The sequence below is a fragment of the Oncorhynchus nerka genome, linkage group LG10 (assembly GCF_034236695.1).
Source record: "Oncorhynchus nerka isolate Pitt River linkage group LG10, Oner_Uvic_2.0, whole genome shotgun sequence".
In the NCBI taxonomy this organism is placed as follows: Eukaryota; Metazoa; Chordata; class Actinopteri; order Salmoniformes; family Salmonidae; genus Oncorhynchus; species Oncorhynchus nerka.
The window spans coordinates 86,835,493-86,854,169 of NC_088405.1; the positions used below are offsets into that span (position 1 = coordinate 86,835,493).

At 45.5% G+C, this 18,677-nt stretch overlaps 1 protein-coding gene across 1 annotated transcript in view; it reads right to left on the reverse strand.

The window, feature by feature from the left end:
* The window catches only part of LOC115136205 (gamma-aminobutyric acid receptor subunit beta-2-like), a 119,063-nt gene that overhangs the window by 36,409 nt on the left and 63,977 nt on the right, over window positions 1-18,677 (reverse strand). The window contains exon 4 of the mRNA XM_029671768.2: window positions 13,794-14,014. Coding sequence (XP_029527628.1) covers window positions 13,794-14,014 — 221 coding nt within the window. The remainder of the gene's footprint in view (window positions 1-13,793; window positions 14,015-18,677) is intronic.

Below are 18,677 nucleotides of genomic sequence, written 5' to 3' on the forward strand. Positions count from 1 at the left end.
AAAGTTTCACTTTATTAAAAGATGTGGAATTACATGCACACTGCTCTTTGGCTCATCTATGACAGGGAGTTTGAAGACAGTGAACGTGACAGTATCTCTGTGAAATTTTAATGGAGCACTGTGCATACAGCAAGCCTTTTATTTTCAAAGCCTTTTACATTCAATTCAGCTCATGTCATGCTAATTTAGCTTTTTGCGACATGCGGAAATAATTTTGAACACCTCACGTGAAATCCTCAAAAGTTGCTGCGAAAAAGCGGCACCGTTCTGTCAACAGAGCCCGGTGCTTACTAACGGATGTATTAGGTCACGAAATCTGACATTTTGGATATGCTTTTGAACAATTCAGAACATGAATAATCCTATTTGTCTTGGAAAATATATTTTATAACATAAGGTAGTGAAATTTCATCACCAAAGCTGGTTTTCACCCACACTGAGCAGAGTAGGTGGACACCCTACATAAAGATCTATAAGTGTATAGATTAAAATCTTCAGTCCATCTGGGGTGACCTGTCATTTCAACTAGTTTCTTGTTATGAGGTCATTTTTCAACCAGTTTTGCCCGCTGAGATGTTAAGCACACTAGTCTGCTGACTCTGATCACATTAAAAACTCACATTTTCCACAGTCTGTGTATGTGTTTGTACACACTCCTATTTGTAAGCCAAATGTCTGACCTACTGTGATGTTCTTTTAGAAAACACAATGGACTCTGAACGCATATTTAATTGGCTTTTAGGGTTGTGAATACTTGGCCGCCTTAGTTTACCCAGACTGAGTAGAATACTTTGAGAAATGTATTCAAACGGTAACTTTGGAGACTTATCGAACATTTATGCAAGGTCTTGTGTGACCCAAGGGGGACAGGGCACCTTAAAAGCAAATGACTCTGTCTCTGTATACTGGGGGGCTTAAAGGGGAACACTCTGCCCTGTTGCAACTGGTTCAGAAACCTTGGGAGAGCTCTAGTTTGTGAAATTCAGACTCAAATACTGAATATATTGCATGTTTAAATTAACATTTGGTTGTTTTCAAAATTAGTTATTTAGTGCCAACACAGGGGACTTTTTATATTTGTACAGGGGGCCTGCCAGAGATTGCGCCAATACCATTTCCATCAGCAACAGGAGCATGATTCTACACTCTGTAAGTAAGACAGAATGGTTACTTTTCTTATAACTAGGGACCAGAGTTGTTCTTGATCAGGTTGGTGGTCAGGAGAAATCTCTGGCCGGAACAAAGTCAATCATCCACAGAGGGCAGGGCAGTCTTTATCATACTGGAACTGGTCCGAGTCCTACACTGTAATACCAGACATGAGTGAATAGATAAGGTCAGTGTATTCATCAGGCAGAAGCAGGAACAGAAGGAGTTGATAGATGGTGAGTTATAGGGAGTCACTCTCTCTGGCTGTGGTCTTGCGTGAGAAGGTGGATGCCCACAGTGGGTGCTGCCAGCCAGCCACGGATCTGCACGGCACCATGGGTAATCGTCTAAGCACACCTGACGACACTGATACATCCCGGCCAGCGGAGAGGCTCAACTTGGAGCCCAATCCTCTGTGGTACAGCGGAGAGATAATCCCATCCTCCCTGCCTCCTTCACACTTGTCCCTCTATATCACCCACCATCGTCCCTAGACTGCAGCCGAGCTGAGGCAAGGTCGATGCATCCTTCAGCTCTGCTCCACCACAGGAGTGAGCACAGGGTACAACACCCTCCATCTCTAGACACAGTCTGGAGATCTGGGCCAAGAATCACAGTCTGGAGAGCTGGGCCAAGAATCTACTATAAGTTAGTATCTTGGTCAACCACTAGTTGATTTCAAGTACCAGTAACTGGGCCATCTGGGTGCGCTTGGGCCTTTTCTTCATATTTCCCATTAATCAGAATGACGGGTGTTCTCTCATACCCTATTTCAGGTAGCTACATAGTTGGCGTTAGCGAGCAGGTCATTATTAGCTAATTTGCCACAAATTAAATATGTATTACCATTGAAAAATGTGGTGTTCTTGCACACATTCAGGGGGCACACTTATAGTCGTGTTCTTTAGAATAGCACATTTTAGTGAACACATTGTTCCTCATCACCGTCCTTCTCTACCAGAGAGATAACAGGCAACTTATTTGAGATCATGAAAGCAGACCAAAGAATGGTTGATTGATGCTCTCACAGTGGTAGCAAAGCGAAAATACTTTTGCATGAGTAAGCGGCTGTCAAACCAACATCATCACATGATGAAGGGTTTCAAGTGTAACATTTACATGCCGCAGAACGTCCCTTTATGGTACCTGTAATGAGAAAACATCTCATTTCAATACACTGAACACCTACTGTACTCTATTGTACCTATGTCCCCACTGGACTACACAGTGAGAGGTATTGGGGTTCTGTGAAATAGACCATCAGACAGTGGAGTGTCCCATCAGATAATCTCCCACCAGGAAAACAGAAAACTAGGCCTGCAGATTCCCCATCTGATGTCACTTCGCCTGTCAATTGCCTTTGTTTATTTCTCTCAGATAATGTAGCACTGATCTACAACACTAGAGAAAAGGTTCCAGATGTCAATCACAACTCGATACCTTGACCTATCATTAGTCTAATATAAGCACCTTCCTGCCAAAATAGATATGGTAAACAGAAGCGTACAGAGTATGGCAGTGATTTGAGGCCACACAGATTGGGGTTGTATTTCTGTGTTTAATTTTTTATTTTTTTAAATGTTTTATTGAACCTTTATTGAACTAGACAAGTCAGTTAGGAACAAATTCATATTACCAATGGTGGCCTACCAAAAAGCAAAAGGCCTCCTGCGAGGACGGGGGCTGGGATTTAAAATTAAAAAATGAATAAAATATAAATATAGGACAAGACACACATCACGACAAGAGAGACCTAAGACAACAACATAGCAAGACAGCAACACATGAAAACACAGCATGGTAGCAACATAACATAGTAGCAGCACAAAACATGGTACAAACATTATTAGGCACAGACAACAGCACAACGGGCAAGAAGATAGAGACAACAATACATGAAAGCAGCCTCAACTGTCATTAAGAGTGTCCATGATTGAGTCTTTGAATAAAAGAGATTGAGATAAAACTGTCCAATTTGAGTGTTTGTTGCAGCTCTTCCAGTCGCTAGCAGCAGCAAACTGAAAAGAGGAGCGACCCAGGGATGTGTGTGCCTTGGGGACCTTTAACAGAATGTGACTGGCAGAACGGGTGGATGTGGAGGATGAGGGCTGCAGTAGATATCTCAGATAGGGGGGAGTAAGGCCTAAGAGGGTTTTATAAATAAGCATCAACAGTGGGTCTTGCGACGGGTATACAGAGATGACCAGTTTACAGAGTGTTACTCTTATATCGCCTCAAGGGGCTAAGTAAAAGCAGAAAGGTGATGTACAGTACATCGTAGCTCTGTTTCTGTAGGGGCAGTAGAAGGTAAAGTCCCAGTGCAGTCAAAAACATGATTTCCTGTGTTTTATATATACTGTATTTCCAACATTATGGAATAATACTATGAAATTGTGAAAATTATGATAATGCTGTTTCAGCCTGTTTTGGTGGGATGGAGTATTTTTGGTAGGATGGAGTTTAAATGAGATAATAGACCAATAACCAAGAGAGTTCCAAACCTCTCTGACAATAACAATTTCCTCCTCTCCACTCAGACCACTCCCAGACAGTCCCAGCTAAAAATTCTTGCTTAAGAAATTAATTTTTGCTAAGAAGCTATTTTTGTTACTTTCTTGCAATTTTAATTGAAAACAATCACTGCAAGGTACTTACTTAATTCATACCAAGAGATATTGAGATAAAAACAGCTACATTGGACCTGTAACAAGCCAAACTCTCGCATAACACAGAGAGTCTTGTCACAAAGCCAGTTAATATCAATGAAGAAATGAAAAAATATATATATTGCTCGCTGTTTCAAATTACACACTCCAGACGTTTTGCACCCAGGAGTGTGCATGTTCCTTAAAGCCTCCAAGGTTGAGATGGATGTTCTCTTTCCGCCTGCGGTCACCCTGTCTTTGTCAGCAGTAATTTCCCTTTGATGCATCTTTTGAAGGTTTCTGACTTCCAAGTGTTTAACCAAGGAGCAAATTGCCGGTTACTTGCCAGAAACTTTCTGATCTCTGTGTCAAAATGGATTCAATGGGGTAGAACTTAAGCAAGCGCCTCTGGCACAATCTACAAAGGAATGTGTACACATACAGTACAGTGGTAGGCCAGTGGTAGGCCAGTGGTAGGCCAGTGGTGTGCGTGTGTGTGCGCGCGCGTGCGTGCGTGCACACGTGAATGTTTTGTGTGTCTCTGTGAATATTTGTTTTAAGTATTCATTTTAAGTATCATTTTCACGTTTCCAACATAACCATCGGTTGCTTGGTTACTGACTTGCTTATGGTAGTCCATCGTATTCGATGATGACTTCCACTTCTGAGTTAACGATGAATCCTTTGGTGACTGTAGAGTCCAATCATAGCCCTGTGCAGCTGGCTTGTAAGGGTCTGATTAAGGGCTCCCGGTGCATTCACTCCTGCCCCATCACCAGACACCCCAACTCGGACTTTAGTCCGGTTTCCGGTTGATGGCTGGTTGATGGCTTCACCGAGGTCAGAAGTGGATAACCGTGCAAAATAAGTTATTTAAAGTGCCGCTGAGGGTGCGCAATCCCCAACAGCACTACTTCACTGCAGGAAGGTGAAATTCCAGTGGCAAGGACGACCAGTATCTTCCACAGCTGAAGGAGGCTGCCGGAACACCAGTCTGTCGGCGTCTGCCCACCGCGCGTCGGCAGCACGCTGCTTTTTTCTCAGGGTGTGCTCCCCTAGCCTTTGTTGTACCAGACTAGCGCACAAGGCAGCGGGATGGTGGTTGATGGCTACTAGGACATGTCCACACAGATGCATCTCTGGGGCCAACTGCTGCTCCGAGATCCCCTGCCAGTTAGCCTGGAGTTTCAAGACAACCAGTTAACGTGTGGCGCTGCGAGGAGGCCCGACAGGAGTCTTGGTCATTAAGAGGCTTTGTACCAACAAGGGCAGACTTGTGCATGAAGCTGCTCCCCAATTCACCACAAGGGCTAGCAGGCGGCAGCGAGCTGTAAGCAAGAGTACCCAAGCAACTGGTAAGCGGGCATACAACTAACCTCTACATAGGCACTACTGCACTAGACACGTCACATGCACCCTGCGGTTGCTGGCTGGTTACTGACTACAAGTGGTGCCAACTGAGCCCCATATGGCTGTCCACCTACTGTGACCTCAAATGCCAGATGGCGCGATGGGACACTGGCACAGGCTCAGTGTACTCTGTGTACAGTGTGGGATCTCACTAGGATCCAGAACCCCACTGGAGCTTCAGAAGTTTGAGGTCAGAGCAGAGGCCTCAAGGAGGAAGAGGGACCAGGGCCGTAGGGGAAGGAAAGAGAGAACAAACAGAACAAACAGATTCCACACGTCCCATCAGCTCACTTCTACTGCTGTCTGTTCTAGTTTCACACACAGGTATCAGCACGTCTCCCCTGGACATATTTTCACACCATATTGAGGTCATTGTGTGTGGTCACCTTGGGTTTCCTACTGCTGGTCTGTTCTGATGACTGTTTGTGACATGGGTTAATGTTATTTCTCATGGATAGACAACACAAACCTGTCCAATGCTAAAGCGTCATTCCCCATTCTATGAGAGCAAATACATCATTATTACAGATGTAGGATCTTAATTTGAGCCAAAATCCTGCAGCAATAGGACATGTGAATTATTATGTGGAATATAATTAATGAACATTTTTGTAGTCTGAAATTTCAAATTTCAAAATACAACAGGTTCACCTTACAGGGAAATGCTTACTTACAAGCTCTTAACCTGTTAGGGATGATGCGAATTTTCGCAGCTTTTCGCAGCTTTTTGTTAAAAATCGCGCAACATTTCAAAGTCCTGCTACTCATGCCAGGAATATAGTATATGCATATGATAAGTATGTGTGTATAGAAAACACCCTGAAGTCTCTAAAACTGGTTAAATCATGTCTGTGGCTATAACAGAACGTGTTTAGGAGTAAAAACTGTTCACCAAAAACACACAAAAAATATTCATCCGCAGAGTCAATGTGGAGGCTATATACAGGGGGTACTGGTACAGAGTCAATGTAGAGGCTATATACAGGGGGTACCGGTACAGAGTCAATGTGGAGGCTATATACAGGGGGTACCGGTACAGAGTCAATGTGGAGGCTATATACAGGGGGTACCGGTACAGAGTCAATGTGGAGGCTATATACAGGGGGTACCGGTACAGAGTCAATGTGGAGGCTATATACAGGGGGTACCGGTACAGAGTCAATGTGGAGGCTATATACAGGGGTACCGGTACAGAGTCAATGTGGAGGCTATATACAGGGGGTACTGGTACAGAGTCAATGTGGAGGCTATATACAGGGGTACTGGTACAGAGTCAATGTGGAGGCTATATACAGGGGTACTGGTACAGAGTCAATGTGGAGGCTATATACAGGGGGTACTGGTACAGAGGCAATGTGGAGGCTATATACAGGGGGTACTGGTACAGAGTCAATGTGGAGGCTATATACAGGGGGTACTGGTACAGAGTCAATGTGGAGGCTATATACAGGGGTACTGGTACAGAGGCAATGTGGAGGCTATATACAGGGGGTACTGGTACAGAGTCAATGTGGAGGCTATATACAGGGGTACTGGTACAGAGTCAATGTGGAGGCGATATACAGGGGTACTGGTACAGAGTCAATGTGGAGACGATATACAGGGGGTACTGGTACAGAGTCAATGTAGAGGCTATATACAGGGGGTACTGGTACAGAGTCAATGTGGAGGCTATATACAGGGGGTACCGGTACAGAGTCAATGTGGAGGCTATATACAGGGGGTACTGGTACAGAGTCAATGTGGAGGCTATATACAGGGGGTACCGGTACAGAGTCAATGTGGAGGCTATATACAGGGGGTACCGGTACAGAGTCAATGTGGAGGCTATATACAGGGGGTACCGGTACAGAGTCAATGTGGAGGCTATATACAGGGGGTACCGGTACAGAGTCAATGTGGAGGCTATATACAGGGGGTACCGGTATAGAGTCAATGTGGAGGCTATATACAGGGGGTACCGGTACAGAGTCAATGTGGAGGCTATATACAGGGGGTACCGGTACAGAGTCAATGTGGAGGCTATATACAGGGGGTACTGGTACAGAGTCAATGTGGAGGCTATATACAGGGGTTCCGGTACAGAGTCAATGTGGAGGCTATATACAGGGGGTACCGGTACAGAGTCAATGTGGAGGCTATATACAGGGGGTACCGGTACAGAGTCAATGTGGAGGCTATATACAGGGGGTACCGGTACAGAGTCAATGTGGAGGCTATATACAGGGGGTACTGGTACAGAGTCAATGTGGAGGCTATATACAGGGGGTACTGGTACAGAGTCAATGTGGAGGCTATATACAGGGGTACTGGTACAGAGTCAATGTGGAGGCTATATACAGGGGGTACTGGTACAGAGTCAATGTGGAGGCTATATACAGGGGGTACTGGTACAGAGTCAATGTGATGGGGGCACCGGTTAGTCAGGGTAATTGAGGTAATATGTACATGTAGGTTGAGGTATTCAAGTGGCTATGAATAGAAAATAACAGAGAGTAGCAGCAACATAAAATAGGGGGGGGGGTGGCAATGCAAATAGTCTGGGTAGCCATTTGATTAGATGTTCACGAGTCATATAGATTGGGGATAGAAGCTGGATTGGGGATTGGGGATAGAAGCTGCTTAGAAGCCTGTTGGACCTAGACTTCGCACCGCTTGCCGCACGAGTGCTACAGGTCGGTAGTCATTTAGGCAGGTTACCTTAGTGTTCTTGGGCACAGGGACTATGGTGGTCTGCTTGAAACATGTTGGTATTACAGACAGGGAGAGGTTGAAAATGTCAGTGAAGACACTTGCCAGTTGGTCAGCGCATGCTTGGAGTACATGTCCTAGTAATCCGTCTGGCCCTGCGGCCTTGTGAATGTGGCCCTGTTTAAAGGTCTTACTCACATTGGCTGTGGAGAGCGTGATGTCCGGAACAGCTGATGCTCTCATGCATGTTTCAGTGTTACTTGCCTCGAAGCAAGTATAGAAGTAATTTATCTCGACTGGTTTGCTCGTGTCACTGGGCAGCTCTCGGCTGTGCTTCCTTTGTAGTCTATAATAGTTTGCAAGCCGAGCTGCTCTTGCTGCTGGTGATTCTCTGGTCCACCTCTACACAGACGACACCATTCTGTATGCTTCTGGCCCTTCTTTGGATACTGTGCAAGTGTGGCCTCCAACTGCTCTTAAAGGCAAGTAAAACTAAATGCATGCTCTTCAACCGATCGCTGCCCGCACTTGCCCACCCGTCCAGCATCACTACTCTGAATATGTGGACAACTACAAATACCTAGGTGTCTGGTTAGACTCTAAACTCTCCTTCCAGACCCACATTAAGCATCTCCAATCCAAAATTAAATCTAGAATTGGCTTCCTATTTTGCAACAAAGCATCCTTCACTCATGCTGCCAAACACACCCTCATAAAACGGACTATCCTACCGTTCCTCGACTTCGGCGATGTCATTTATAAAATAGCCTCCAATACCCTACTCAGCAAATTGGATGCAGTCTATCATAGTGCCATCTGTTTTGTCACCAAAGCCCCATATACTACCCACCACTGCGACTTGTATGCTCTCGTTGGCTGGCCCTCACTTCATATTCGTTGCCAAACCCACTGGCTCCAGGTCATCTACAAGACTTTGCTATGTAAAACCCACCTTATCTCAGTTCACTGGTCACCATAGCAGCACCCACCCCCAGCAGGTATATTTCACTGGTCATCCCCAAAGCCAATTCTTTCTTTGGCCGCCTTTCCTTCCAGTTCTCTGCTGCCAATGACTGGAACAAACTGCAAAATTCACTGAAGCTGGAGACGTATATCTCCCTCTCTAAATTTAAGCATCAGCTGTCAGAGCAGCTTACTGTACCTGTAAATAGCTGTACCTGTACCCAGCCCATCTGTAAATAGCACACCCAACTACCTCATCCTCATATTGTTATTTTTTACTCTTTTGCACCCCAGTATCTCTACTTGCACATCATCATCTGCACATCTATCACTCCAGTGTTAATGCTAAATTGTAATTATTTCGGCCTCTATGGCCTATTTATTGCCTTACCTGTCACACCCTGACCATAGTTTGCTTTGTATGTTCTATGTTTTGTTTGGTCAGGGTGTGATCTGAGTGGGCATTCTATGTTGGATGTCTGTTTCTGTGTTTGGGCCTGATATGGTTCTCAATCAGAGGCAGGTGTTAGTCATTGTCTCTGATTGGGAGCCATATTTAGGTAGCCTGTTTTGTGTTGGGTTTTGTGGGTGATTGTTCCTGTCTTTATGTTTGTTACACCAGATAGGGCTGTTTTTGTTTTTTTCACATTTCAATGTTTCACATTGTTCATTTATCATCTTCATTAAAGATGTATCACAATAACAACGCTGCGTTTTGGTCCGCCTCTCCTTTAACAGAAGAATCCCGTGACATTACCTCCCTAATCTTACAACATTTGCGCACACTGTGCATAAATTTTTCTATTGTGTTATTGACTGTATGTTTGTTTATCGCATGTGTAACTCTGTGTTGTTGTTTTTGTCTCACTGCTTTGCTTTATCTTGGCCAGGTCGCAGTTGTAAATGCGAACTTGTTCTTAACTGGTCTACCTGGTTAAATAAAGGTGAAATAAAGTTTAAATAAATAAAAAATCCAGGAACATATTCCAGTCTGTGATAGCAAAACAGTCCTGTAGCTTAGCATCTGCTTCATATGACCACTTATTTATTGACCGAGTCACTGGTGTTTCCTGCTTAAATATTTGCTTGTAAGCAGGAATCAGTAGAATAGAATTATGGTAAAATGTTCCAAATGAAGGGCAAGGGAGAGCTTTGTAAGTGTCTCTGTGAGTGGAGTGAAGGTGGTCTAGAGTTGTTTTCCCTCTGGTTGCATATTTAACATGCTGGTAGAAATGAGGTAAAATGGATTTAAGTTGCCCTGCACTAGTCCCGGGCCACTAGAAGCACCGCCTCTAGATGAGCGTTTTCCTGATTGCTTATGGCTCATTGAGTTCGGTCTTAGTGCCAGCATCAGTTTGTGGTGATAAATAGACAGCTACGAAGAATATAGATGAAAACTCTAACATTTTCACTGTGCATTCTGTCATCTTCTAAGGAGCGAGAGAGACTTCTATTTTACCTCAAGTCACCCCCGGTGCTGGGCACATGCAGTGCTAGCAGTACTATCAATTCTCCATATTTTCTCTCTGTACTTCTTTTGTTTTTCTTGGACTAGTGTGCTTTGTGCTCCTCTGCAGTAACTCAGACAACAGCTACTTGAACAAAGAGTAATCATGTTCAAAACCACAGACTGTACTGTAGCCGATCGAAGCTTGTACAAACTTACCTTCCTTAACTTCGCAAATTCTGTTGTTTTCTCTTTTCAATGACTTTCGTTTGAAAAGTCAATGAGCATCTTTATTGTTGAGTTGGAGCTATATACATTCCTTTGATGGAGTGAATTTCAATTTTCAATATTGTGCACGGATCTGAGAACGCATGCCAAATCTTTTCAGTCTCCTGAGGGGGAATAGGCTTTGTCGTGACCTCTTCAAACCATGATAGTTGGTTGGTGATGTGGACACTGTCTCTCAATGTCACTACAGCCCCATTGATGAGAATGGGGACGTGCACAATCATAAAACACTGTCTCTGAATGTCAACAAAAGGTGCCTCATGAAAACACATTGGAGCACAAAAGCCTGTGGTGTTCTCTCTGTAATCACTCTGCAGGCGAATTGGCGGCTCAATAGCGAATAAATTAGTTTGGCCAATTTGAAAATGTAGAATATTTGTGCACAATGGCTGCTTCAGCGATCAGGAAACACTAGACTTACTGAATCCAATTAAGATTCCAATTAAAGAGGCAGTGAGCAGTTGAAACAATGACAAAGCATGCTCCCCACCCCTGTTTTGGTAAAAAGCTGAGGGATGGGGCTGGGCTGTCTTGGCTGGAGACAGCCTAGCTCGGCAGGGCTAGGCTATCTCAAGCCGAACGCATACGCAGACTTGAAACCCAGAGTTGTCTGTATTGCGGTATGGCCAGTCATTTTGTGTCTACCTGTCCCTTCAAGGGACCTAGCTCATTCGTTGGAGTGATGGGTCTTAAAGATAATTGTTCTTTTCCCCTTACTCGCCCCCCTCTCCATGCCACCCTGCTGTGGGGCAACCAGTCCAAGTCTCTCTAGGTACTCATTGACTCGGGGGCTGATGTAAGTCTCACGGATGTTACCCTGGTGTCCGAGCTGGGCATCCCCATTCAACCCCTCTCCATTCCCATAGGTGTTAGTGCATTGGACGGGCGCTCTATAGGCCGGGTCACCCACCAGACCACCCCCGTCAACCTACGAGTATCAGTGAACCACAGCGAGATGATTTCCTGCTTGTTGAGTCTCCGCAGCTTCCCGTGATATTGGGATTGTCTTGGCTCCAGCGACACAATCCCTCCAATGACTGGGCTATTTGTGCCATCATGGGCTGAAGCCCGTCCTGTCACACTCATTGCCTGAAGTCAGCTCTGTCTGCCCCGGGTCGTCTTCCTGGGGACTTGCCCCAGACCTGTCTGCCTGCTCTGCAGAGAATCAGGACCTCCAGGAAGGTTTCAGTAAGGCCTGAGCCACTTCGCTTCCGCAGCACCGACCGGTATCCAAGAAGGTCAAGACTGAGGCACTGGTACGCCGCTATAGTGCGGCAGCTACACCCCCGGAAGACAAAACCTCCCCCCCCCGCTCCAAGATCATTAGCCCCTGCTCTTTGTCCTCTGTTGCTCCGTACCCTCCGTATTTTTCCTACCTTTTCTGTGTCTACAATCAAAACCATGTCCGACTGCCCCTTGTCTTCTGTTTCTAGGCCCATCCCTCCCCCCGTGTCATCGATGGCCAGCCACCATACATGGTGAGAAGCCTCCTGAGGGTTCGACCACGGGGCAGGGGTTTCCAGTACCTGGTTGACTGGGAGGGTTATGGCCCGGAGGAGAGGTGCTGGGTTCCCGCTAAATACATTTTGAAGCCAGCCCTCATCGCGGCTTTCACCACGGCACCCCAGTCAACCAGGTATCCACCCAGGTAGAGGGGGAATACTGTCATGCCCTGATCTGTTTCACCTGTCCTCGTGCTTGTCTCCACCCCCACAGGTGTCGCCCATCTTCCCCATTTATCCTCTGGGTTTTTATACCTGTGTTTTCTGTCTGTCTGTGTCAGTTCGCCAAGCTTACCAATGTTTGTCCTGTCCGCTCCTGTCTTTCCCCAGCCTCTCTTTTCTCGTCCTCCTGGTTTTTGACCCTTGCCTGTGCTGACCCTGTACCGGCTCGCCTGACCACTCTGCCTGAGCCTGCCTGCCGTCCTGTGTCTTTGCTCCACCTCTGGATTACTGAACTTTGCCTGTCAATGACCCTGAGCCTAACTGTCGTCCTGTACCTTTGCTCCTACTCTGGATTATCAACCCCTGCCTGCCTTGACCTGTCGTTTGCCTGCCCCTGTTTCAATAAACATTTTTAATTCACACAGTCTGTACTTGAGTCTTAACTTGATAACTGATAGCTTTAATAGTAGTGCTGCATGTATTCAGGAAGTAAGATAGGTTATAGGATAGTAGAGGACAAGGTTTGCAGTTCCCTCTTGTCTGATAGGACAAGGACCTCGAAAGGCTAATAACTTGAAGCTATCTAGCCTCAGCAATAATGTGGCTTCTATGGTCGACGCATGTAATAATCAATTAATCACTCCATGAAACAATCGTCTAATTGCTCTTTGTTGCAGAGGAATTACATAATGTTGCGTGTGGAACGCTAAGCCAACAACACATAGTGATCATAGTGCGGGGGGTGGGAGTACGTATAGATGTGTGTTGTGTGTGGAACGCTAAGCCAACAACACATAGTGATCATAGTGCGGGGGGTGGGAGTACGTATAGATGTGTGTTGTGTGTGTTTGTGTGTGTGTAGGGCAGGGCAGGGCAGGGCAGGGTAGGGCAGGGCAGGGTAGGGCAGGGCAGGGCAGGGCAGGGCAGGGTAGGGCAGGGCAGGGCAGGGCAGGGCAGGGCAGGGCAGGGCAGGGTAGGGCAGGGCAGGGCAGGGTAGGGCAGGGCAGGGTAGGGCAGGGTAGGGTAGGGCAGGGCAGGGCAGGGCAGGGCAGGGCAGGGCAGGGCAGGGCAGGGTAGGGAGGGCAGGGCAGGGTAGGGCAGGGCAGGGCAGGGCAGGGCAGGGCAGGGCAGGGCAGGGCAGGGCAGGGCAGGACAGGACAGGGCAGGGCAGGGCAGGGGGAAGATGGAAGCTAGAGATACAGCGGACCACCCAACAATCTGACATCCACATCCAACCTGACCAATCCTCAAACAGGCTTTTCAGTTGACAGATGCTATTGTCTAGAGAATCCTGTCATTTGTTAAGATGAATCTGGGGAAAATTCAAGGATATGGACCATACACTCTCATACGGTTGGCTAGTTAGACGGATGACTATGAACGATGACTAAGTCAACCAGCTCACTAGGTTGCCTTCATTGGTTAGAGTTAGGGATAAGCCATATCCCTAAATTCATTTCAGATATCTGCGTAATTCTCCTAAGTAATGCCAAGTCATTTAAAAAAAGATGTATTATGAAACATTACAAACATTACCTCAGGCTATAGAGCACGGTTCCATCTGGATGGAGTCGAATCATTCTGTTTTTCACTGTGACACCATGGACAAAAGACTTCTTGTCATTTAGGAAGTAGGTGTCTGGTACCCACAGCTGATCCGCTACTCGGTTATCCAGGGTGAGATTGAGGGGAATCTCTGAGTAGGATAACCGCTTGTCTCGCCAAGCTTGCTGGAAATACATAGTCAATGTATAGTCCTGGGGGTGAGAGAGAGAGAGAGAGAGAGAGAGAGAGAGAGAGAGAGAGAGACAAAGAGAGAGAGAGACAAAGAGAGAGAGAGACAAAGAGAGAGAGAGAGAGAGAGAGAGAGAGAGAGAGAGAGAGAGAGAGAGAGAGACAGAGAGACAGAGAGACAGAGAGAGAGAGATACAGAGAGAGAGAGAGAGAGAGAGAGAGAGAGAGAGAGAGAGAATATTATATTATATAATATTATATACATATAGATTACTGGGGCCCAGGGATCAGGATGTTGGCCCCTTGTGTTCAAAGATTGTCCCACTACATTTCAGATCACTTTCAATATTAGATGATGTTAACTTGAAAGCAGAGGGATCATGTCAGGTAAAGGGTGACTAAGTGGTTCAGGGAGGAGAAAGAGGGAGGAGTGAGAGGGAGAGAGAGAGGAGAGGGGAAAGAGAGAGGAAGAAGAGAGTGGGAGGCGAGAGTGTGTATGAACCAGGGGAGAATCATTCAAGTTAACTCGACATGAGTTGTGTCTTTTGTGACCTGTGACCATGACTCTTTGACATAATTCTAGACCTCTCTGTGACCCTCAAAACATTTATTTTAGCAATAAATGAATATTGGTTTTCAATGTTGTCTGCAACGGCATAATACTACTGCAAACCTGCATAACAAATTCCACCATGCCCAAATAAAAAAAGCATGTTTTGATTTCAGTAGCAAGAGCCTAAAGTTTCAGACCATCCCTTGGCATTATACATTCTCATAAAATTTTGTCAAATAGATGGCTTTGCCTAAAAGCTGTCTGCACTGCATTGTAAAACAAGGTTTAAGCAAAAAATGTGTGTAAACACATTATATATACAAAAGTATGTGGACACCCCTTCAAATTCGTAGATTCGGCTGTTTTAGCCACACGCGTTGCTGACTGGTGTATAAAATCGAGCACACAGCCATGCAATCTCCATAGACAAACTTTGGCAGTAGAATGACCTTACTGAAGAGCTCAGTAACTTTCAACGCAGCACCGTCATTGTATGGCACCGTTCCAACAAGTCAGTTCGTCAAATTTCTGCCCTGCTAGAGCTGCCCCAGTCAACTGTAACAGCCGAGTGCTGAAGCGTGTAGCGCGTCAAAAATCACATGTCCTCGGTTGCAACATTCACTACCGAGTTTCATACGGCCTCTAGAAGCAACGTCAGCACTATGGTATGTGTGTGTATTGTACATCTGTGTACTGTAGATATATAGCATCATCAACAAGTTTAATAGAAAAACAAGCTAAAAAATATATATACTGACTACTTCAGGTTTTTAACATCCTCAGTAACTTAGCCTGGTCCTGACTCCTCATAAGCAAGTTTATTGACTTGAGTTAATGCAAATGATTAACAATATTCTCCATTAAAACAACATTTGACACAATTAGAGCTGAAGAGCCCTTTGCATTTCAGCTGAACAATCATGTGGGGTTAGTCAAGGAGCATTGCAAAATTGTCCGAGTGAATTTGGAAAAAAAAACACCCTGCTCCTGTCACGCTAACAATAAGAAGCACAGCAATCCATCCATCCATGCAAAATAAACTTGGGGAGACTTGCTGTCTCGGGGCACTTTTCTCACAACTGGCTCATCTTCTCCCAACACAGGATCTCAGGCCGAGCATTCATTTTCCATATGCCTGTGAGTTGCGAATATGATGACATCTCTATATCTACTGGGCTAAACGGACTGACAGGGAAGGGGGGTTTGAAAGCAAAGATTGTGCCAGTGAGCTATCGTCACGTGACTCACGCCCAGCATTTCCCTCCATTTCTCCCCACATTAATTCAGTGTGTTGCTGCAAAGTTTATTCCTAACATGTTTGCTGCCATAACTATGTTATCGCTAGTCCTGTAAAACATTGTGTATTGTAACATTGAAAGAACAAATGAGTCTGGTTATCATTATCATAGTTTTTTATGTTTGTCATTCCTTTTCCGGTTAATGTATTCATTGTTTATCGTAAATACCCTATTTATATTGAGTAACGTGTTCATTGTTGGTCATTATTATGTCAATTGAGCAATAGTATTGCATTTGAGGTGTGTTAACACTGTCTATTAAAAGTACTAAAACGGGGCCAAACTAACCAGTCAGCCTGGTCCTATATTAACAAGGGGCCAAAATAACCAGTCTGCCCGGTCCTATATTAACAAGGGGCCAAACTAACCAGTCTGCCCGGTCATGGGCCAAAGGTATGTAAGGGCACAGGAAATGGAGACACTGGTGTGTCTGCTAATGGCTGGTGGCGGTTGAGGATAACATACAATACTGTACTAAACAGGCCACTGCACGTGCAGCCTCCCAACACTTGATATAAATCCCAGTTGATCAGACATTATGTAGTTTGTGAAGACTCCATGGCAGCAAAGCCCAGCACATGTTGTTAGGCACGCGAGTGAACGCAGCGAGCGAACGCAGCGAGCGATATTACATGTCCCTCTCCACTCATCAATACACACTAGCATCTAATCAAATCAAATCAAATGTTATTTGTCACATGCGCCGAATACAACAGTGAAATGCTTACTTACAAGCTTTTAACCAACAATGCAGTTTTAAGAAAGATAAGTGTTAATAAAAAATTACAAATAACAAAAAATGAAAGGGCAGCAGTAAAATAAAGGTGTGGCTATATACAGGGGGTACCGGTACAGAGTCAATGTGAGGGGCAAAGGTCAGTCAAGGTACTGGAGGTAATATGTACGTAGGTAGAGTTAAAGTGACTATGCATAGATAATAAACAGAGAGTAGCAGCAGCATAAAAGAGGGGGTGTGGGGGGACAATGCAGGTAGCCATTTGATTAGCAGTTCAGGAGTCTTATGGCTTGGGGATTGAAGCTGTTAAGCTGTTAAGAAGGCTTTTGCACACTGACTGGTAGCAGAGAAAACAGTCTATGACTAGCGTGGCTGGAGTCTTTGCCAATTTTTAGGGCCTTCCTCTGATACTGCCTGGTATAGAGGTCCTGGATGGCAGGAAGCTTGGCCCCAGTGATGTACTGGGCCGTATGCACTACCCTCTGTAGTGCCTTGCGGTCGGAGGCCGAGCTGTTGCCATACCAAGCAGTGATGCAACCAGTCGATGGTGCAGCTGTAGAACTTTTTGAGGATCTGAGAACGCATGCCAAATCTTTTCAGTCTCCTGAGGGGGAATAGGCTTTGTCGTGACCTCTTCACGACTGTCTTGGTTTGGACCATGTGTTTGATGTGGACACATAGGAACTTGAAGCTCTCACTCATGATGAGAATGGGGACGGTTGTCTTGATTGAGGGAGAGGTTGTTGTCCTGGCACCACTCTGACCTCCTCCCCTGTAGGCTGTCAACATTGTCTGTGATCAGGTTGTGTCATCGGCAAACTTAATGATGGTGTTTGACCTGCTCCTATTAAATATCAGGCATGGGGTACTCACTAGCCCCATTGATGAGAATGGGGATATTGTGAGCACAATCTCTCCTTTTCCTGTTGCAATATTAGTCCACAATCACTGTGAAGACCCTGCAATAGAAGTGATAGAAAATGGAATGAACAGGCATTTGTCTTGATCACATCTTCTGAGGGAGAGGTTTTCCTGTTGTCCTGGCACAAAACTTTGGACACTGTGGCTTGTTAGGCTGAGGGATAAAGAGTCCCCCTTGTCATCCCATTGCTGACCTCCTCCCTGTAGGCTGTCACATCATTGTCTGTGATCAGGTTGTGTCATCGGCAAACTTAATGATGGTGTTTGAGTCGTGCTCTTTGCTATGATCTATTAAATATCAGGCATGGGGTGTTATAGCCTCCATCTCTCTGAGTTATAGCCTCCATCTCTCTAGAAGAGGAGTGTTATAGCCTCCATCTCTCTAGAGGAGAGAGACTCCATCTCTCTAGGAGGATGTTATAGCCTCCATCTCATGTTATAGCTCCATTGGGAGAGACTGTTATAGCCTCCATCTCTCTAATCAGTCTGTGGTCCATGTACTCTACAGACAACACATCATTATAGATATCTGTGAGAGGGCTAGTGTTATAGGCCTCCATCTCTGCACTGGATACCACAGTACCATGTTCATAGTTCCATCTCTCTAGAAAAAGTGTTATAGCCTCCATCTATTAGAGGACTTTATAGCCTCCATCTCTCTGGGGGAGTGAAGACCCATCTCTCTAGAGGAGTGATAGAAAATCTCTCTGTAAGAGGCATTGTTATAGTTTGTGTGGAGAGGAGGTTGATTACTCCATCTCTCTGAGGACATCATTTATAGCCTCATCTTCTGCAATATGATGGAGGCTGGTGTGTTATAGCCTCCATCTCTCTGTAGGAGAGGAGTGTTATAGCCTCCATCTCTCTAGAGGAGAAAACTGTTATAGCCTCCATCTCTCTGAATAGGAAGAGTGTTATAGCCTCCATCTCTCTAGAGGAGAGGAGTGTTATAGCCTCCATCTCTCTGATTGAGGTTTATTGTATAGCCTCCAGTGGTACTCTGTCTCTGGAGGGGAGTGTTATAGCCTCCATCTCTCTGATGAACCTGTCTATAGATGTCTCTCTGTAGGAGAGGAGTGTTATAGCCTCCATCTCTCTGGGGGAGAGGAGTGTTATAGCCTCCATCTCTCTGGGGGAGAGGAGTGTTATAGCCTCCATCTCTCTAGGGGAGAGGAGTG